Consider the following 22,743-nt stretch of genomic DNA (forward strand, 5'->3'; position numbering starts at 1 on the left):
CTGTTAGATCAGTAAATGTGGTCTTTGTGTGTGTGAATTTGAATTTCGTCCTACATTTTTCTCCCAGTCTATTCAGGGACTGTCTAGTGTGATCCCTGTCAGAGCCATCAGTGGTGGTAGTTGGGCATCTTTTGGTCTCAAGCTGGTGGAGGCTGTGGTTCATGTGGTCCATTAGTCCTTTGGACTAGTATTTTCCTTGTGTTTTTGGTTTTCTTCATTCTTCTTTGCTCCGGATGGGATGGAACAAATAGGTGTATCTTAAATGGCCACTTGCAAGCTGTTAAGATCCCAAATCATTTTTGTTATGAACTATGTTATGCCAAATGACCTAGATGTCCCCCAAGACCATGGTCCCCAGCCCTCAGCCCAGTAACTCAGTCCCTCAAGGTGTTTGGATGTGTCTAGGAAGCTTCTCCCCCATGTGTCTGTCAGATTGTCATACTGTGGGGGCTTGTGTGTTGCTGTGATGCTGGAAGCTATGCCACCAGTATTCAGATACCATGGAGGACGGGTTTCAGCTGAGCTTCCAGACTAAGACAGACTAGGAAGAAGGACCTGGCAGTCTACTTCTGAAAAGCATTAGCCAGTGAAAACCTTATGAATAGCAGTGGAACATTGTCTGATACAGAACTGGAAGATGAGTCCCCCCGGTTGGAAGGCACTAAAAAGATGACTGGGGAAGAGCTGCCTCCTCAAAGTAGAGGTGACCTTAATGATGTAGGTGGAGTAAAGCTTTTGGGACCTTCATTTGCTGATGTGGCACAACACAAAATGAGAAGAAACAGCTGCAAACATCCATTATTAATCGGAACCTGGAATGCACAAAGTATGGATCTAGGAAGATTGGAAATCGTCAAAAATGAAATGGAACGCATAAAGATCGATATCCTAGGCATTGGTGAGCTGAAATGGACTGGTATTGGCCATTCTGAATTGGATAATCATATAGTCTACTATGCTGGGAATGACAACTCGAAGAGGAATGGTGTTGCATTCATCGTCAAAAAGAACTTTTCAAGATCTATCCTGAAGTACAACGCTGTCAGTGATAAGATAATATCCATACACCTACAAGGAAGACCAGTTAATACAACTATTATTCAAATTTACACACCAACCACTAGGGCCAAAGATGAAGAAATAGAAGATTTTTATCAGCTGCTACAGTCTGAAATTGATTGAACATGCAATCAAGATGCATTGATAATTACTGGTGATTGGAATGCAAAAGTTGGAAACGAAGAAGAAGGATCAGTAGTTGGAAAATATGGTCTTGGTGATAGAAACAATGCTAGAGATCGAATGATAGAATTTTGCAAGACCAACGACTTCTTCATTGCAAATACCTTCTTTCACCAACATAAACAGCGACTATACACATGGACCTCGCCAGATGGAACACACAGAAATCAAATTGACTACATCTGTGGAAAGAAACGATGGAAAAACTCAATATCATCAGTCAGAACAAGGCCAGGGGCCGACTGTGGATCAGACCATCAATTGCTCATATGCAAGTTCAAGCTGAAACTGAAGAAAAGCAGAGCAAGTCTACGGAGAGCCAAAATATGACCTTGAGTATATCCTACCTGAATTTAGAGACCATCTCAAGTATAGATTTGACGCATTGAACACTGGTGACCTCAGACCAGACGAGTTGTGGAATGACATCAAAGACATCATCCATGAAGAAAGCAAGAGGTCACTGAAAAGACAGGAAAGAAAGAAAAGACCAAGATGGATGTCACAGGAGACTCTGAAACTTGTTCTTGAGTGTCAAGCAGCTAAAGCAAAAGGAAGAATTGATGAAGTAAAAGAACTAAACAAAAGACTTCAAAGGGCCTCTCGAGAAGACAAAGTATTATAATGACATGTGCAAAGAGCTAGAGATGGAAAACCAAAAGGGAAGAACATGCTTGGCGTTACTCAAGCTGAAAGAACGGAAGAAAAAATTCAAGCCTCGAGTTGCAATAGTGAAGGATTCCATGGGGAAAATATTAAACGATGCAGGAAGCATCAAAAGAAGATGGAAGGAATACACAGAGTCATTTTACCAAAGAGAATTAGTTGATATTCAACCATTTCAAGAGGTGGCATATGATCAGGAACCGATGGTACTGAAGGAAGAAGTCCAAGCTGCTCTGAAGGCATTGGCAAAAAACAAGGCTCCAGGAATTGATGGAATATCAATTTAGATGTTTCAACAAACAGATGCAGTGCTGGAGGTGCTCATTCATCTATGCCAAGAAATATGGAAGACAGCTTCCTGGCCAACTGACTGAAAGAGATCCATATTTATGCCTATTCCCAAGAAAGGTGATCCAACCGAATGGGGAAATTACACAACAATATCATTAATATCACATGCAAGCACAATTTTGCTGAAGATCATTCAAAACCGGCTGCAGGGAACTGCCAGAAATTCAGGCCGGCTTCAGAAGAGGACATGGAACCAGGGATATCATTGCTGATGTCAGATGCATCCTGACTGAAAGGAGAGAATACCAGAAGGATGTTTACCTGTGTTTTATTGACTATGCAAGAGCATTCGACTGTGTGGATCATAACAAACTATGGATAACATTGCGAAGAATGGGAATTCCAGAACACTTGATTGTGCTCATGAGGAACCTTTACATAGATCAAGAGGCAGTTGTTCGGACAGAACAAGGGGATACTGATTGGCTTAAAGTCAGGAAAGGTGTGCGTCAGGGTTGTATTCTTTCACCATACCTATTTAATCTGTATGCTGAACAAATGATACGAGAAGCTGGACTATATGAAGAAGAATAGGGCATCAGGATTGGAGGAAGACTCATTAACAACCTGCGTTATGCAGATGACACAACCTTGCTTGCTGAAAGTGAAGAGGACTTGAAGCACTTACTAATGAAGATCAGAGACCACAACCTTCAGTACGGATTACACCTCAACATAAAGAAAACAAAAATCCTCACAACTGGACAAATGAGCAACATCATGATAAATGGAGAAAAGATGGAAGTTGTCAAGGATTTCATTTTACTTGGATCCACAGTCAACAGCCATGGAAGCAGCAGTCAAGAAATCAAAAGATGCATTGCATTGGGCAAATCTGCTGCAAAGGACCTCTCCAAAGTGTTGAAGAGCAAAGATGTCACCCTGGAGACTAAGGTGCGCCTGACCCAAGCCATGGTATTTTCAATCACATCATATGCATGTGAAAGCTGAGCAATGAATAAGGAAGACCGAAGAAGAGTTGATGCCTTTGAATTGTGGTTTTGGCGAAGAATATTGAATATACCATGGACTACCAAAAGAAAGAACAAATCTGTCTTGGAAGAAGTGCAGCCAGAATGCTCCTTAGAGGCAAGGATGGCGAGACTGGGTCTTACATACTTTGGCCATGTTATCAGGAGGGATCAGTCCCTAGAGAAGGACATTATGCTTGGCAGAGTACAGGGTCAGCGGAAAAGAGAAAAGAGAAAGACCCTCAAAGAGGTGGATTAACATGGTGGCTGCAACAATGAGCTCAAGCATAATTGTAAGGATGGCGCAGGACCGGGCAGTGTTTCGTTCTGTTGTGCATAGGGTCGCTATGAGTCGGAACCAACACGATGGCACCTAACAACAGCAACAACAATATTCTATTGTGTGTATGTGCCATAATTTGTTGATCTATTTATCTGTTGATGGATACTTAGATTATTTCCATCTTTTTGTTATTGTGAATAACACTGCAGTGAACATGGGTGTGCATATGTCTATTTGTGTGACAGCTCTTATTTCTCTAGGAAATATAAAAAAAAATTTTTTTTTTTTTTTTTATATTCCTTGGAGTGGGATTACTGGATCATATGATATTTCTATTTCTAGCTTTTTTGAGGTGTGCCATATGATTTTCCATACTGGTTGCACCACTTTGCCTTCCTACGAGTAGTGCACAAGAGTTTCCAATTTCTCCACGATCTTTCCAACATTTGTTATTTTAACGTCAGGGTAAGATGGTATCTCATTGTAGATTTGATTTGCATTTCTCTAATGGCTAATGGCATTTCCTCATGTGTCTGTTAGCTGCCTGAATGTCTTCTTTGGTTAAGTGCCTGTTCATATCCTTTGCCTATTTTTCAACTGGGTTATTTATATTTTTGTTACTGAGATGTTAAAGTATTCTACAGATTTCAGAGATTAGACCCTTTTCAGATATATTGTAGTCAAAATTTTTTTCCCAGTCTGTAGGTCCTTTTTTTTACTCTTTTGGTGGAATCTTTTGATGAGCAAAGTATTTAATTTGGGGGAGCTCCCAGTCATCTAGTTTATCTTCTGGTGTTTGTGCATCGTTAGTTATGGTTCGTATTCTTTTTATGCCATGTATTAGTGCCCCTAGTATAGTCTCTATTTTTTCTTCCATGATCGTTATAGTTTTAGATTTTACATTTAGGACTTTGATCCATTTCAAGTTAGCTTTTGTGTATGATGTGGGGTATGGGTCCTGTTTCATTTTTTTAAAGATGGACATTGAGTTTTGTCAGCGCCGTCATTCAATGTGTAGATGTTTATTAAGGTTCTGTCTTCTTGGTGGATTCTCTCTTTAATCATTATATAATGTCCTTTCTTGTCTTTATGGTTGATTTTGCCTTAAAGTCTTTTTATCTGAGATTGCTATTGCCACTTCTGCCCTTTTTTGACTACCGTTTGCGTGATATAATTTTTCCCATTCTTTTTAATACTTTTAGGTTTTTCTGTCTAAGGTGTGTTTCTCGTAGACAGTGTATTGATGTGTCATTTTTTAAATCCATTCTGCTACTCTACTTCTGTTTACAACTTCATTTAAGCCATTTACATTCAGTGTGATTAGCAGTAGGTATGAGTTTATTGCTGTCATATTGTTGTGGTTATTTTTTGTGGCCCTGTTGTTTTCTTTGTTCCCCTTACTTTCCTGTGCTGAATTTCTTTTGCTTTCTTTTGCTATTATAGATTTTGTGTCTACAATTGTTTATGTTGTTCTCCTTTTTCATTGTAATGATTAGGCTTGTTAACTTTCTTTGTGGTTACCTTGAAGTTTGTCATTGTTTTCCTGAGCTTGGACCAGTCTTTTATTACTTGATATGGCCTTGACTCCCTCTCCATTTTAAAGTTCTATACTTACACTCAGTAAGCAACATCATGATAAAGAAAAGATTGACATTGTCAAGGATTTCATTTTACTTGGATCCACAATCAACAGCCATGGAAGCAGCAGTCAAGAAATCAAAAGACGCATTGCATTGGGCAAATCTGCTGCAAAGGACCTCTCTAAAGTGTTGAAAAGCAAAGATGTCACCTTGAAGACCAAGGCCATGGTATTTTCAAGCCATGGTATTTTCAATCACATCAAATGCATGTGAAAGCTGGACAACGAATAAGGAAGACCGAAGAAGAGCTGATGCCTTTGAATTTTGGTGTTGGCGAAGAATATTGAATATACCATGGACTGCCAAAAGAACTAACAAATCTGTCTTGGAAGAAGTACAACCAGAATGCTCTTTAGAAGCAACGATGACAATACTACGTCTTACATACTTTGGATATGTTGTCAGGAGGGATCAGTCCCTGGAGAAGGACATCATGCTTGGCAAAGTACAGGGTCAATGGAAAACAGGAAGACCCTCAATGAGGTGGATTGACACAGTAGCTGCAACAATAAGCTCAAGCATAGCAATGATTGTAAGAATGGCACAGGACTGGGCAGTGTTTCATTCTGTTCTGCATAGGGTCACTATGAGTCAGAACTGACTTGACAGCACCTGACAACAACATACTTACACGGTTTATTCCCCCGTTTATTGCTTTGACGTTGTCGTCATTCACAGATTAACATCTCTGTTTCAAGTCTTTTAGCTTTATTTTATTACTGAGAGTTCCTTACCTAGGTTGGTATATGGCTGATGCTATTCTATGTCCTAGACTTCAGTTGTTATTTGATGTTGTTTGTTTTCAAACTAAAGGACTACATTTAACATTTCTTGTAAGTTTGGATTGGTTTTTATGAATTCCCTTGATTTCTGTTTACCTGGAAATGTCCTAATTTCACCATAGTATTTGAGAGAGAGTTTTGCAGGATGTATTATCCTTGGTTGGCAGGTTTTTTTTTTCTATCAAGGTTTTATATGTGTCATCCCATTGCCTTCTTGCCTGCACTGTTTTTGCTGAGTAATCAGAACTCAATTGTATTGTTTCCCCTTTGTAAGTGACTTTTCTTTTTTCTTGAGCTGCTGTTAGGATCCTTTCTATGTCTTGCTTTTGGCAAGTGTATGATATGTCTTGGCAACTTTCTTTCAAGGTCTATCCTATATGGGATTTGTTGAGCTTCTTAGATAGTCAGCTTTTCATCTTTCATGATATTTGGGAAGTTTTCTGCCAGCAAATCTTCTCTGTGTTTTCCATTTCTCCCTCTGTTCTGAAATTCTGATCATGCACAAATTTTTGTCCTTGATTGTGCCCCACACAATTCTTTTGTTTTCTTCATTCTTTTTTCCTCAGGGTTGTGGCCATAGATTTCTCTTCAACCTCACTGATTCTGTCTTCTCTTGTTTCAAATTTTCCCCTAAAGCCTTCTGTTGAATTGTCCATTTCTGAAATTTCGTTGTTTATCTTTTGGATTTCTAGTTGCTGCTTTTGTATGATTTCTAGTTGTTTATTTATTTGACATTTTGGTCTTGTATTATTTTCCCGAATTCTTCAATTGTGTTGTCTGTGTTTTTTGTGATTTTGGCCATTTTCATTGGTCCTGTCTTTGTTTTCCACAGTTTTGTCTCTTTTTTCCCTTGGTTTTGTCTGTGTTTTCCTTGATCTCTTTCCTAAGCTCTTGGAGTGCCCTAACTATTAGTCTTTTGAATTCCATATCAGGTAATTCCATATCATTGCCTTTTCTCATACTAGAAGGTTATCTGATCCTTTATTTTGGTCACTTGCTGGAGCCATCTTGTCCTGCTTTTTTATATGTTTTGATATTGTCTGCTGTCTCCAAGACATTAAGGTATTATTTTCTTTATTGGATGTATGTTTGCTTGTTTTGTCCTGCATTTTTATTTTGTTTTGATATGTCAGTGCGGGTGAGCCAGGCATGCTTTCCTGCTTGCTCATTGTGGGCACGATAGCTGTCACTACCTTGCCCGAGTGGACAGGGCAGCAGCAGGCAGGGTGAGCCCACTTTGCTATACACTGGTTTGATGAGGTGGCTGAGGGAAAACTGGGCTGTCAGCCTCCTTTTGTTGATCCAGCAGTTTAGGAGCATTCATAGCCCCTCACAAGATAGGCAGGGGTGCTGGACAGGGAGTGGTACAGCTTTGTTTCCCACCATTCAGCTTCTAGGCAAGTGGTGGAATTAGAGGGGCAAGGAGGGTCCATTGCAGCATCAGGCTTGAATGCCATTGATGCCCTGGCTACAGCATCTCGGTGGGGGCTGGCAGGAAGGCGGGGTGGCGTATGGGGCTAGGTGAAGGAGAGAAAGGGATGAGAAAGAAAAAATAAGGGTAGCCGGTGTGGGGGGGGGCAGGAAGGGGGGAGGTGGCATACAAGGCTAGGTGGGAGGTAGAAAGGAAAAGAAAATAAATGAAATAAATGGCTGTTTAGTGGGGGCGGTGTAGCAGGGGCTGGTGAGTGGAGGCAAGGTGGACATGGGGGCTTGTGGGAAGGGAGAGGAGGTGATATACCGTGCTAGGTGGAACAGAGACAGAAAAGAAAGAAGAAAATGGTGGCTTGATGGGGGCTGCAGGTGAGGGAGGGTGGAACCAGGACAGTGGTGGGCTAGCATGCCAGTGGCACTCTATCTGAGGCTGAGCAGCAGGGGCTGGTGGCATATGGGGCTAGGTGGGAGAGAAAAAGAAAGGTAAGATAGGGAAAAAGAAAAAAATGGTGGCACAGCAGAGGCTGGTGAGTGGTGACAGGGAGGACCCAGGGTCCAGCGTGAAGGAAAGAGAAGTGGCTTACAGGGCTAGGTTGGAGAGAGAAAGAAAAGAAAGGAAGATAAAAAATATATATTTTTTTAGATTTAAAAACTGGCTGCGCTGTGGGGCCAGCGAGTGGGGGAGGGCCAGTGGGGAGGATGGGGAGGTGATGTACAGGGAGAAAGAAAAGGAAAAAAAAATGTCAGTGCAGGAAGCTGGCTGGTGGGGATGGGCTGGACCCAGGGCACAATGAGTGATAGCTCTCTAGCTGTGGCATCATGGTGGGGACCACTGGGAATGGGGGAAGTGGTATATGGGGCTAGATGGAAGGGAAAAAGAAAAGGTGCGGCAGGAGCCAGTGGGTGGGAGCGAGGCAAACCTGGGGTGGTGGCGGCTAGTGGCTCTCTAGCTGCAGCAGTGCAGTGGAGCCCAGTGGTAAGGGAGGGAGAGGTGACATACAGGGCTAGGTAGGAGGGAGAAAGGAAAGGAAGAAAGAGAAAAAAAAAAAACTGCATGGGGGATGAGGAAAGGATGGGCCTGGAGAGGGGTGTCTTATATTGTAGGGGCTTCCGGGATAGAGGGTGGGTTCTTGCTTCAACTCACCAGAAGGGTGAGGGGTGGGAAAGCATGTTTCCCTGGTTACCAGGTGCTCTATCTCCTGTTGGGAGCATCCATGAGGTTGCCTTCCCATACTCCCAGTCCAAGTCATTGCTGGCTGTGTTCCAAGATGGTGATGCTATGCCATGTTATTTGGCATGTGACCTCTGCTCCATATCTCTCCTTGTTCTCTGTTTTCTGTCAGTTTCTTCTTCCATTCAGTGTTTGATCTAGTTTTTTTTATCCCTTCATTTGATGCTTAGGGTTCCAAGATTGACATTAGTGTCTGTTTTACTTAGTTTTTTAGGTCTTAGCTGTGGAGGGAGGGCATGGTGCCTCTGCCTAGGGAACCATGTTGGCTCCACCCCCACCTCATTCTTCTTAATTAGGGTTTATTCCTATGTCCTTTTGGTAACTTCTTTACTTATAGTGTTAGTTCATTACTTTTAAACTAACTTTTTTAAAGTATAAATTTAAGGCTCTAATTTTCCCTTAAGCACTTCTTTAGCTGAATCTCACATGTTATGATATGTAGTCATTTATTACTCAGTTCTTAAGATTCAGTTTTCATCATGACTTCTTCCTTAACTCCTATGTCATTTCTTTCTTTGTTTTTAAATTCCCAAACTTAAGGAGTTTTTTTTAGTCTTTTTGCTGGAATTCTATTCTTCATTCTGCATTTATCAGCCAGAATTCTTCTATAAAGAACTTTGTTTTGTGGGTCCTGTGGTTACCCTCAAATATAATTCATACAGTAAAGGCAGACTAAATGCTTGATTCATTCCCTTTATCAATTTTCACAGTAACGACTTGGTGCCTTAGTTCCAATGAGAATTTGTCTTGTAATATTATCAACTTACGGATTTTTAATATAGTGTCTATTTTATTTTGGGTGCTTAATTTCTCTAAACTTAAGTCAGTGGGAATCCTTTCAACCTGATATCCTTTCAAGTGCTTTTGACATGAACTCATTAACCTTTAATGGCTCCCTTGCTTTCTGGTACTATAAATGTTCCAGGCTCATCCGTACATTTCTTGCCTTAGTTTTAGAAACAGCCTGTCTTAGTTATCTAGTGCTGCTGTAACAGAAATACCACAAATGGATGGCTTTAACAAACAGAATTTTATTCTCTCATAGTGTAGGAAGCTAGAAGTCCAAATTCAGGGTGCCAGCTCTAGGGGAAGATTTCTCTGTTGGTTCTGGGGGAAGGTCCTTGTCATCAATCTTTCCCTGGTCTAGGAGCTTCTCAGTGCAGGGATCCCGGGTCCACAGGACGTGCTCTGTTCCTGACTCCTCTTTCTTGGTAGTAGAGGTCCCTCCCTCTCTGCTTGCTTCTCTCTCCTTTTATCTCTTTTACGATTGACTCAAGATACACCCTAATCCTATAGATTGAGTCCTGTCTCATTAACATAACTGCCTCATTAACATCCTAGAGGTTAGGATTTACAACACATAGGATAATCACATCAGACCACAAAATTGTAGGCAGCCACACAATAACTGGGAATCATGGCAGATGTTTTTGGAGGGATACAATTCAATCGGTAACACAGTCATTTCTGAAAAATGCCCTGGTTCATTTTAGTGAGAAATGTTTTTTAAACCATAGTCTGAGTCCTCCAGGTGCTCACTACTATTGGGCTGCTATTACATCTAGGGCTTTTCAGAGCTGGAAAATATGTAACTTGAAAATGGAAAAAAAGAAGTGAAAAGCTCAAACCAATATTTTAAACTTTTTACTTGTATCTCTTCTGTTTTATATTGGAAATCGTAGTTCCTAACTACATTAACATAATACATATTTACTTTATGCAATGATTTTCATATATTTTAATTTCACTGTTTCTTTTATTTCAGCTTTCATGTCCTTAAGGATGAGATGTTTACTAGGCACACACTGTTTCGTCAGTTTGCAGTGCTTGCTGATACATCCTTCAATTATACTGTAAGTATGTGTAATGTTTAGATGCTATTTTTCTCTTTGAATACCCCTTTCCAAGTCTTTTCTGCTCTTATTCAACATTTATTGAGCCCGTGTTATTATAGACTCTGGGAATAGTACATGACAGTCACTTTGCTTGATACCAAGAGCATAAGACAGTGTCTGAACTCAAAGAGTCCAGTCTGGCAGAAGATAAAGACATGTAGATAAATAATTTTAATGCAATGTGCTTGAACTATAATAGAGGCAAATGCAAATTTCAGCGGGGGTGCCACTCACTCTGGATGGAGAGCATCTGTCATTCTGCCCATTCGTGGGCATGGATGAATGCTGGGAAGTATCAGGCCTCAAGGTCCAGTTATCCAGTCATTTCAAAGGGAAAAAGGAGGTAAGAGAATCTGTTCCTAGTACCAGGCCATTTAAACCATGCATGAAAACTAGAGGTCACCTGTAGATAAAACCTAATTCTATCATAGATTATTTTTTTAGCCTGTTTAACTTAATGTTTTAATGGGGGGAGGGGGGATTCCACTTGTAAAGTTAAGTGATGCCCGGTGTAAACATACCAAACTGAATCCATTGCTGTCGAGTCAATTCTGACTCATAGCGACCCTATAGGACACAGTAGAACTTCAGTGTGGACGTATAGCCAGTAAATTTCAAGTAACATGTAAACCGGCATGCTACAAACTCTATTGACCATCTGCTATTATGCTAAATGCACTGGGAACAAGTCAAGAAAGAGTATAAGAAATTTTTCTTTTTAAATGTGGTTTCTTGCTTACAACCTAAAATCATTCTCTTTTTTTGAGTTCTGTCAATACTCCCTTAAAGACAACTTTGTAAACTTAAGTTGCAAAGGAGATCAAAGAACTTAAGGACACTGGCATAACATTAAGTCCTAGTTTTTAACTACGTTTAAATAATAATCTGAACCTTGCTTGTTCTGAGGATTTTAACAATTGACCTCTCTGTTTACATGAAAGGAATGTATATAGTTTATATCTTCCACTCTTGGTTTTTCCTCTTTTCACATGACGTTTACCATTTCTATTGGAGTAATACTCATTTTAGATACTTAATCACCTGGGCAAATAAAATATTGAAGGACCCTTGAGAGCGCTGAACTACTCAAAATCAGGCTTCTTAATGATTATTATCTGATAAAATTTTCTGCTCCAAATTTGAATTATCCAGGCTTTATGAAACAGACTTATAAAGTTTCAGAATAGTACCTGACCAAGCCTATTAGTAGGTCTAATCTTTGTCTTGAGAAAACTCTTGGCCCTGTTCTCAGATGATCCTATAATCCCTTTCAGGAGGAGGGGGGATGGTTGTTTCATCTAGAGTATATCTATGTGCCACTACTTATCTGGGATCCAAAGCTCATGAATCTTTCTCTGTGCATCCACACAACATATTGGCACTTGAGTCACTCATCATGGTGAATAACAAATATTTTTTTAAAATAGAGGAAAGAGTCAGGGAAAGAGAGTACATGGATTAAGCTATGTCACCGACAAATATGTGTTGCAAATCCTAACTTCTGTAACTGTGGTTATAATCTCATTTGGGAATGGGTTGTCTTGTTACATTAATGAGACAGAGTTAGTATAGGGTATTATATCTTGAGTCATTCTCTTTTGAGATATAAAAGGATTAAACACAAGCTACTCAAAAGAGATGGGCAAAAATTGATGGCAAGCCACATGGAGATCTCCAAGGAACCAGGAAACAGATGCAGAAGAGACAAAGACATTCCCCCAGAGCTGACAGAGACAGAAAGCCTTCCTCTAGAGCCTGTGCCCTGAATTTGGACTTCTAGCCTCGTAAACTGTGAAAAATTAAATTTGTTTGTTAAAGCCACCCACTCGTGATATTTCTGTTATATTAAAAAAAAAAAAAAAAAAAAGACAGAATTTGGTACCAGAAGAGCGGGGTGCTGTTCTAACAAATACCTCAAATGTAGAAGTGGTTTTTGAAATTGGGTAATGGATACAGGCTGGAAGAATTTAATGTACCTAGCAGTAAAATATTATAATGAAATGTGCAAAGACCTGAAGGTAGAAAACTAAAAGGAAAGAACATGCTTGGCATTTCTCAAGCTGGAAAACCTCACTCATCTATGTGAAGAAATTTGGAAGACAGCTACCTGGTCAACCAACTGGATAAGATCCATATGAGCCCATTCAAAAGAAAGGAGATCCAATAAAATGCAGAGATTATCAAACAATACAATTAATGTCACACACAAGTAAAATTTTGCTGAAGATCCTTCAAAAGCAGTTGCAGCAGTACATCATCAGGGAACTGCCAGAAATTCATCCAGATTCAGAGGAGATCATGGAACAAGGGATATCATTGCTGGTGTCAGATGGACCATGGGTGAAAGCAGAGAATACCAGAAAGATGTTTACCTGTGTTTTATTGACTATGCACAGTCATTTGATTTTGTGGATCAAAACAAATTATGGATAACATTGCAAAGAATGGGAATTCCATAATACTTAAATGTACCCATGAGGAACCAGTACATAGACCAAGAGGCAGTCATTCGAACAGAACCAAGGGATACTGTGGTTTAAAGTCAGGAAAGGTGCGAGTCAGGGTTGTATCCTTTCACCATACTTATCCAATCAGTATGCTGAGCAAATAAACCAAGAAGCTGGACTATGTGAAGAAGAATGGGGCATCAGCATTGGAGGAAGACTTGTCAGCAATCTGATATGCAAATAACACAACCTTGCTTGCTGAAAGTGAAGAGGATTTGAAGCACTTATTGATGAAGATCAAAGACTACAGCCTTCAGTATGGATTACACCTCAACATAAAACAAAAATCCTCAAAACTAGACTAATAAGCAACATCATGATAAATGGAGAAAATATTGAAGTTTTCAAGGATTTCATTTTTCTTGAATCCACAATCAACACCCACAGAAGCAGCAGTCAAGAAATCAAATGACATATTGCATCAGGCAAATCTGCTGCAAAAGATTTCTTCAAAGTGTTAAAAAGCAAAAATATACTTTAAGGACTTAGGTGCGCCTGACCCAAGCCATGGTGTTTTCAATTGCTTCATATGCATGAGAAAGCTGGACAATGAATAAGGAAGACCAAACAAGAATTGATGCCTTTTAATTATGGCAAAGAATACTGAATATACCATGGACTGCCAGAAGAGCAAACAAATCTGTCTTGGAAAATATACAGCCAGAATGCTCATTAGAAGCAGGGATAGTGAGCCTTCATCTCACATACTTTGGACATGTTATCAGGAGGGACCAGTCCCTGAAGAAAGACATCAGTTAAAAAGAAGAAGGCCTTTATATAATCAACCTCTTTTACAAGGATCAACACAAAGCTGGCGCCTATGAGGTGGAGATTAAAGATATTCCAAGTGTTGAAGTTTTCCAAGCTGTTGTACCACTCCATCATCTCTAACATCAATTACTCACTCTCCTCTCTGTACTCTTCCTTCTGTCTTTGAGTTCCCTAATTTGCTGCAGCATCTCACAGAACTTACTAACCATATAATGGAAATGGCTCACACGGTTGTAGAGTCTGGCAAGTCCCAAATTTGTGGGTCAGACATAAGCTTCTCTCAACCCACATGGCTGCAGGGGCTGATGAATCCAAACTGGCAGTCCAAACCACAGACTGCTAGCTCATGAGGCTGCAGAAGCTGGTGAATCAGGTTACACGCTAGGCCGCTGGCCCAAGGTGCTGCGGAAGCCTACAAATCCCAGAATCGACAGGTCAGACAGCAGGCCTCTGGGGAGGTCAGTTGATCACGAACTGGACGTGGGATCCAGATGCAGAGAAAGCCTCACCAGGACACACACATATATCTTAGATACAGGCCACACACCAGGGAACGGCGTAACTTTAGTAAGGGTGGGGCTTGAGTCACTCCCTCCTGCAAAGCTGTGACCCAAGACACACCTTATACTGATCCTGCCTCATCAACATGTAGAGGTCAGGATCCACAACATATAAAATGGAGAACAACAACACAATACTGGCATCATGGCTTAGCCAAGTTGACACATAACCCCAACTATCACAGGTTCCATGTACTTTATTTGCATATTCCCATTCAATTTTTGTATGTGAGTCACAAAGACCACGGCTAGAAGGATGATATTAAGTAATTCATTGCAGCATGACCCTCAGTGAGATGGGTTGACACAGTGGCTGCAACAATGGGCTCAGACATAGCAATGATTGTGAGGATGACGTAGAACCAGGCAGTGTTTTGTTCTGTTGTACATAGGGTCACTATGAGTTGGAATCAGCTTCATGGCACCTAACAACAATAATAATAGTAGAAGTTAGATTGCCTTGAAGACACTATTAGTAGAACTATGGATGTCAAAGGCTATTCTTGTGAGGCCTCAGAAGGAAGTGATAGAGAAAGTCTATATCATCTTAGAGAATACAGGTGACACCAGCAACAGAATGTTGCTAAAAATGTGGACATTAAATGTGCTTTTGGTGAGGCTTTGATAGAAAATGATAAGCGTGTGATTGGACAATGGAGGGTGATGCTTTTTATGCAGTGGCAAAGAACCTGTCTGAATTATGTTCAAATGTTTGGTGGAAGGTAGAATTTGTAAGTGATAAAATTGGATATTTAGCTGAGGAGATTTCTAAGCAAGATCTTAAAGGTGCTGTGAGGTTTCTCTTTGCTGCTCATAGTAAAATGCCAGAGGAAAGAGATGGACTTTAAAACGAACTGTGCAAAATGAAAACAAAACCTAAAGATTTGGAAAATTCTGTTGTGCAAACTAAGGACTTATGTCCTAGAATTTTCATCAAGGATGTGGCTATTCAATCTTTTGTTAAAGAGATTAAGCCTGTGACTGATGGATCTAACCAACTACCACTGCAGAAAATCCATCAGCTTACACTGAAGGGGACAGAGAAAGAAAGAAAGGAAAGAACACTGTCTGCCTCTTGGAATTCTACAGGCAGGAACAAACCAAAGTAGCTGCATCTGTTGTCCTCCAGGAAAAGAAAAGGACCATCCCTGGAGCAGCTCAGAGATCAGCAGAACTGTTGGAAAGAACATGGAAAGTAGGGCCTTCTTGTTTTTAAAGGGTGGGGCCACTGTCTTCTGGATCTCAAAGGGTGTGGTCACAGCCGCCTAAATTTCAAAGAGTTGGATCTTTGCCAACTTGGTTCTGGAGTGTGGAGCTGCTGTTAAGATGTGCCAAGTGGATGGGACTGCCTCCCAAAGCTGAGGGGACAAGGCTGCCGTGCTCAAGGGCCAAAGGGGTGGGATTGTCACTTAGGTGAACTAGGAGAAAGGGGCTGCCCAAAGCCAAGGGAGCAGAGTTGCCATCCCAGTGGGCCTGGAAAGTGGAGCTGAAGCCCAGGGCCCGGAGGCCTCCACCCAGAATCCAGAGGGCTTGGCCAACACCCAGAGTCTGGAGGACAGGGCCATTGTTTAGATGGCTTCAGAAAACAGAATTATTTTTAAGCCTTGAGAGCTAATGTAAATTGTTTTGCTGGGTTTTGGACTTGTTTGGTGCCTTCTCTCCTCCTATTTCTTCCATTTGTAATGGAAATGTATACTTTGTGCCTGTTCCAGCATTGTATTTTAGAAATTTAACTTTTAGTCTAGATTTCACAGGTTCACAGAAGAGAAATTTTGCCCCACGACGGAATACACCCAAATTCTCACCCATATTAGGTTTAGATGATCCAGAAGATGAGATTTTGGATTTGGAGTTATTTAAGACTTTTGGGATGATGCGATGAGATGAATGTGTTTTGCATGTGACAAAGATATGAATTTTGGGGGGCAAAAGGGTAGAATGTTATGAATTGAACTGTTTCCCCCAAAACTATGTGTGGTAAATCCTAACCTCTATGCCTGTGGTTATAATTCCATTTGGGAATGGGTTGTCTTTGTTATGTTAATGAGACAAGGTTAGTGTAGGATACATTTTGAGTCAATCTCTTTTGAGACACAAAAGGGATTAAATGTAAGCTAGATGGGGGAAGATTGATGGCAAGCCACATGGAGATCTCCAAGGAACCAGCAAACAGAAGCTGAAGAGACAAGGCTCTTCCCCCAGAGCCCACAAAGAGAGAAAGCCTCCCTCTAGTTCCAGCGCCCTAAGTTAGGACTTTCAGCCTCCTAAACTGTGAGAGAATTAATTTCTGTTTGTTAAAGTCATCCACTTGTGGTATTTCTGTTATAGCAGCTCTAGATCTAAGACAGTAAGTGAATGTTCACTACACTAACATTTTTGTTTCTCTACACTTTAGTCATTCACCCACTCCTCAAATATTTCTTGAGTAAAAATGTGTGCCAAGAACCACGCTACGTCCTGGGAATAGGATAGTGAACAAAACAAATATGACTCCCTCCTTTATAAACTGTAAATTCCAAGAAATCAGGGACTGGTCAATCTTATAAACTTTTATCCACAGAGCTTAGAACAGTACCTGATGTACAGTGTAGAAAAGATGACACCTGGGCCATTTCCAGTTAGGGACTTTTATGAAAAAAGCTGCTACAAACATTCTTGTACAAGTCTTTTGTGAACATATGTTTTCATTTCTCTCAGGTAAGAGTGAAAGGGCTGGGGAATAGGGTAGCTGTTTAACTTCAGAAGAAACTGCCAGGGTTCCAAAGTGTTTGTAGCTTTTGGAATTTAGCCTCCCGTCAGCAACGTCTGTGAGTTTCAGTTGCTCCACATCTTCACCAAATTGATACCTGTTAGTTTTTTGTTTTGTTTTTCAATTTTAGCCATTCTGTTAGTATTTTACTGTAGTTTTAATTTGCATTGCTCTAATAGCTAATGATGTTGAATATCTTTTCATGTGCTTTTTGGCCATATTTAGATCTTCTTTTGTGAAGGGTCTGTTCAAGACTTTGCATGCCTCTATCATTCCTCCTATTACCTTTCCCCAGAACTTTTTACTTAAAAAAATAAAAAACATTACACCAAAGGTAGAAACCATAAAGGAAAGAATTTCTTAGATTTAATTCCACATTTGTATTCTTAATTCTACATACCAAAAAAAAAAAAAAAAAACAAACAAAATTAGAAGGAAACTATAATCTGGGGAAAATATTTATAACATACATGACATATAAAGTGTTTATCTTGGTGTATTGTGGGAACCCTGGTAGCACAGTGGTTAAGAATTCAGTGCTAACCAAAAGGTTGGCAGTTCAAATCCACCAGCCACTTCTTGGAAGCCCTATGGGGCAGTTCTGCTCTGTCCTGTAGGGTTGCTATGAGTCGGAATCAACTCAACAGAACAGGTTTAGTGTATTATGAATTGTTACAAGTCTATTAGAAAGAAATGTTCAAAAACACAGAAAATGGCCAAAAATATATACAGCCAATTTTTAAACAGAAAAACACAATCAAATGAGGAGTACTCATGTAGAAGAAGTTTATCTTACTACTTGTCAAGGAATAAAATTTAAAAACATATACTACTTATCTGAGAAAAAGGAATTTTTTTTAAATATAATTTTCGTCTATCAAACTGGTAAAGGTAACGCTATTAGATCATATTGGCAAAGATTCTGAGAAATTAATTGGTGTGATTATATTTACTTTTCCTTCTGATTGGTCTGTCTTTTTTTCTCTGTATTTTCTAACTTATTGTCAAGTAACATTTATTATTATTATAAAGCAACTCATTTTAACTAGAGTAGAGGGTCAGCAAAAAAGAGGAAGACCCTCAACAAGATGGACTGACAAAGTGGCTACAACAATGGGCTCAAGAATAATGATTGTGAGGATGGCACAGGACCAGGCAGTGTTTCATTCTGTTGTACATGGGGTCACTATGAGTCAGAGCTGACTTGACGACATCTAACAATAACAACAACACACCAACCAGAGAGAAGCCTTGAACGGGCAAAAATTCACATACATTCCCAGAGTTCATTAATGGACCTCAGACCTCTTTTAGTAAACATGTTTAGTCTACCTACAGTCCTTTTCACCCCCTAGTGTTTAATGTCACGACTTACTTCTCAGTGTGTGATATGGGTGACAATTCTGCCTGCATGCTGCTGCTTCTGAACTCCTGGGAAAGACCCATTTTGGGCAGATGCACTCCTGGAGTACTGTGTAGTATTTGGAAGCGATAGATTTGGGGTACACATGACAAGATGGATTGATGGGTTCCTGGGAATCAGGCCCACCATGGCTGTGGCTTCCAGTAGCCAGGAGGTACTGGGGAGGACCCTGTGATACCTGACCAATTGCCGTTGTTGTTAGCTGCATGGAGTCAACTCCAACTCGTGGCAACTCCCTGTATAACAGAGGGAAATGTTGCCTGTTCCTGGCATGCTTGAGTGCATTGTTGCAGCTGTTGGGTGGTGCTTTCCTACCTAAGGGGCTCATGTTTTAGAACTATATCGGCGATGTTCTATTGTGATCCATAGGGTTTTCATTGGCTAATTTTTGGAAGTAGATCACCAGGCCTTTCTTCCTAGTGTGTCTTAGTGTGGAAGCTCCATTGGAACCTGTCCACCATGTGTGACCCTGCTGGTATTTGAAATACTGCTGGCATAGCTTCCAGCATCACAGCAACACACAAGCCACTACAATACAACACACCAACAGGTGGTGGCCTGACCAATTACTAGTAATTCCAAGTGACATAGAGGTAATCGAGAGGAAATGGTATCAGGAAAGAAACTGAGGAAAACACTTCTCTTGATTTTCTCTCAAAGCAGCCTGCATAACGAAGGGAACCTATTCCATCTGTTGAAAGAGAAGAATCGCCTCAGCCATATTTAAGCAAATAAGTTGGGAGCATAGGTTTCATACCTTGGTTAACTGAGAGTTGAAGAACATTTTACCTGAATTTGATTTGACTGTTATTCCCTCTTGATAACACAGTGTGTGCGTTTTGTGTGTTTCAGAGAGTAAAACCCTTATTTGTACAGTCTAGTGTGAACCTAACAGATGCTACGTCTTCCCGAAGTGACATTAATACATATTCAGTAGGTAGCTTTTATTTTTCTATTAAACATTTAATCAGTTGGTATTATTCAGTCTCAGTAACAAAACTTTTTGGTTTGACAGAGAGGCAGCAAGTTCATAGACTTGGGCAGTGATCAGATATCCTCTCAACATTTATCAAAAGGTAAGAATCTTTATTGTGGGAAAAAGGTCCACACATAGAATGGGTACTTAGCCTATATTAACTTTGCTTTTCTTTGTCACCCTGATGTAGTTGGTATTCTGAGTAAAGGTATGACATTGTTTTCAGACAATTTGTAAAACTAATACGTAGATATGCTGGAGGAAAGAATGTTAATATGTATTTCTGAATATCAATTGCTGCTAATTAAAAACAAATTTAGTCATAATTCAAAACTAGAAATTGTCCCAGTTGGAATCCTTTTTTATTTTTTAAGCTGTCAACAAACCTGGAGCTCCTGTTGAATTCCTGTTCTTCCAATTTAAAAACTGGAAGAAAAATGCAACTATTTCTAGCATACTTTATTTCCCATCAATCTTTTAAGAGCCTCAAATTAGACTGTTTTGAAACCGAAAGTAACTTTGGTCCTTATGTTTCTCTAAGTCTTTAGGGAACAACCATGACTCCTTTTCTCTAAATTTGGAAGCCAAAATAGGAAGCCTACTCATTGCCCCTTTCTTTAACCCAGCTGAGAGTGTGGAAGGACAGAGTGATTAGGTGAAATTAAAGAAATTCATAATTTACAGCTTATTACTAGAGTCATAATTGACTCAGTGGAAACCAGTTTGGATTTTAGTTTAATAAACAAGTTGGATGAACAAAATATAATGTTATTACTTTAAATTATTATTATTGTTGATAACCAATCAGTCAAACCAGTTGCTGTTGAATCATTTCCAACTCATGGAGACCCCCCACGTTTTCCAGAACAGAACTGCACTCAATAGAGTTTTCAAGGCTGTTAACTTTTCAGAAGCAGATCTCCAAGCCTTTCTTTCAAGGTGTCTCTGGGTGGGTTTGAACCACCGTCCTTTCGGTTAGTAGTTGAGCACTTAACCATTTGTGCCACCCAGGGGCTCCCTGTGACAACCAAAAGGTTTCAGAATGTCTGCTTTTCATGTCTGAGAATGTTTAAAAGTAGAGTGTTTCATAACAAATCTTAATGCAAGGTAGAGATTGTGATATACGTCTAAATCCTGGGCCCTAATTTTAAAATTCTCTACCTTTTGAAGATTGAACTTCAATTTTCTTGGGCCCCCATGCAATGCAGAAAAGCTTTTTCTGGGGTGCATCTACCTACTGGTGGTGTTTGTTCAACAGGTTCCGCTTGGGGTATAAAGGAACCTTTCAGCAGTCATGGAGCTGGCTGCCTCCTCAAGCTGTCAGCTAGGTTATGGCAATGCCAAGACTGGACGTTATAGCACCCCTAGCTTAGAAAGCAACAGCCCTTTAAAGGTTTCAGTATTTAAGGAAGTAATTAAATCTGCTGAGTTGTTAGAAATTCTAACCTGTACAGTAAGTTATTTCTAAAACATCTTAATGCACTAGGAAAAGAGAGACCCTCATGATTTCTCATAAAAGATGTAGGATGGATGAGTTTGGAGTCTGTGGTTGATCTAAAATTTTAATTAGAAAATTAGTTCACTACAGCATCCCATCCCCCCAAAAAGCTCAGTGGGCGTTTTGCATTTACGAAGTTGACTTTTTCCCATCAAGGAAGCCATTTTTCACCAGTTCACTTGAGTAGCATCTTGATGGCCATTTGGCCTGTAAGGCAGTCCCAGCTGAAACAAAGCATTGTCACTCCCTTTCCTCAGCCCTGAAATTGTAAAACGTGGTTAATTCTACCCTTTCTACTGAAAATCCTCCTAAAATTCGTTAGTCCACTTTTTTTGCCTCACTAATAAAATCAAATATAAATTTTTATGACCCGTAATTTTGCAGTGTACCACAAGGCTCACTGTTGTGAATATTACCCTGAATTGTACAGGAGAGATGGGTGAAAATGCTCACACTGAATGCCTCCAGATTTATATAACCCTGACGTTTCTTTCTAGTAAATCTCTGATGTCAACTTTGACGTGTCATGTTCTTCCCTTTGAATATAATGCAAGGAAATAATCCCATCAACAAAAGTTTCTTGTTTATCGGGTTCCAATTAATCCAAATTTTCTATTTTGAATGAATAAAATGTATTTAAAAAAGAAAAATGCCAGGAGAAATTCTGAATTACTAATTCAGGGAGTTAATTCATCTTCTCAGTAAGAAGTATAGTCTTTAATGGTAATAGCTAGTGGATTTTAATCACACTAGACATTCATAGAGCTAAATTGTTTTCATCAAACAAGTCACTCTTAGGTACCAAGGTACTTTGGAAAGCTGAGTACCCACTTCAGTCTCCTAGGAAAAAGTTTAATACATTATCAGGGTTTTAAAGCACTAATTCACAAATATGTATCAAGAGGTATCACCTACATGGTTAGTATGCACCTGGCTTTTAGGCAAATCATTATTATTTTCTGTAACTAGGGGGTTACTGTAACCTATCTGATCCCATTGCTCATTGCCATCGAGTCGATTCTGACTCATAGGGAACCTATAGGACGGATTAGAACTGCCCTATAAAGTTTCCAAGGAGTGCCTAGTCGGTTTGAACTGCCGACCTTTTGGCTAGCAGCTGTAGCTCTTAACCACTGCCACCAGGGTTTCCAAACCTCCCTGATAGTAAACCCCAAATGAACTCTTTAATGTCATTATTGTATTGAGTTCCATTTTAAAATCTATCCTCCTTGATATAAATCCTCAGTGTTGCATCAAAGATTGAGGTTCTTAGGTTGTACTTTCACATAAAATACTTTTTAAATCATGTATAGCTAGCACTTAGTGGGTTCTTACTCTGTGCAGGTACTATTCTAAATGCTTTTCAAGTTTTAATTCTAATTCTCACAAAAACCCATGAGGTAGGTGCTCTTGCTTTGCCGCATTCCACAGATGAGGAAATTGAAATCAGAGGTGTTTAGAAGGCTGATGCGGTTATACCGCAAATAGGTGGAGCAGCTGGATTCAAGTCCAGCCCGTGTGGCCCCAGAGCCCACGCTATTGTATTGACTTGCCCCACGGCTCATGCATGACAATGCATTATCCCATTTTCAGCAACACGCAATGGGAAAACACGTGATGTAATAGGAAGAGAGCAAGGGCTTTGGAGACATACAGACTGTGGTTTAGATCTCAGTTTCAGCACCTTGCAGTGATGTCCTCCCACAGCAAGCCTTGGGAAGTCTGGATCTGAGAGCTCCAGAGATCAGCAGTATGTAGGGTCCTTAT

General features: G+C 40.1%; 1 protein-coding gene across 1 annotated transcript in view; it reads left to right on the plus strand.

Annotated features, from left to right (window-relative positions):
- The window catches only part of C4H10orf67 (chromosome 4 C10orf67 homolog), a 159,914-nt gene that overhangs the window by 113,221 nt on the left and 23,950 nt on the right, over positions 1–22,743 (plus strand). The window contains exons 15-17 of the mRNA XM_049881626.1: positions 10,363–10,450; positions 19,355–19,435; positions 19,518–19,578. Of these exons, the coding sequence (XP_049737583.1) occupies positions 10,363–10,450; positions 19,355–19,435; positions 19,518–19,578 (230 nt within the window). The remainder of the gene's footprint in view (positions 1–10,362; positions 10,451–19,354; positions 19,436–19,517; positions 19,579–22,743) is intronic.

The sequence above is a fragment of the Elephas maximus genome, chromosome 4 (assembly GCF_024166365.1).
Source record: "Elephas maximus indicus isolate mEleMax1 chromosome 4, mEleMax1 primary haplotype, whole genome shotgun sequence".
Lineage (NCBI taxonomy): Eukaryota > Metazoa > Chordata > Mammalia > Proboscidea > Elephantidae > Elephas > Elephas maximus.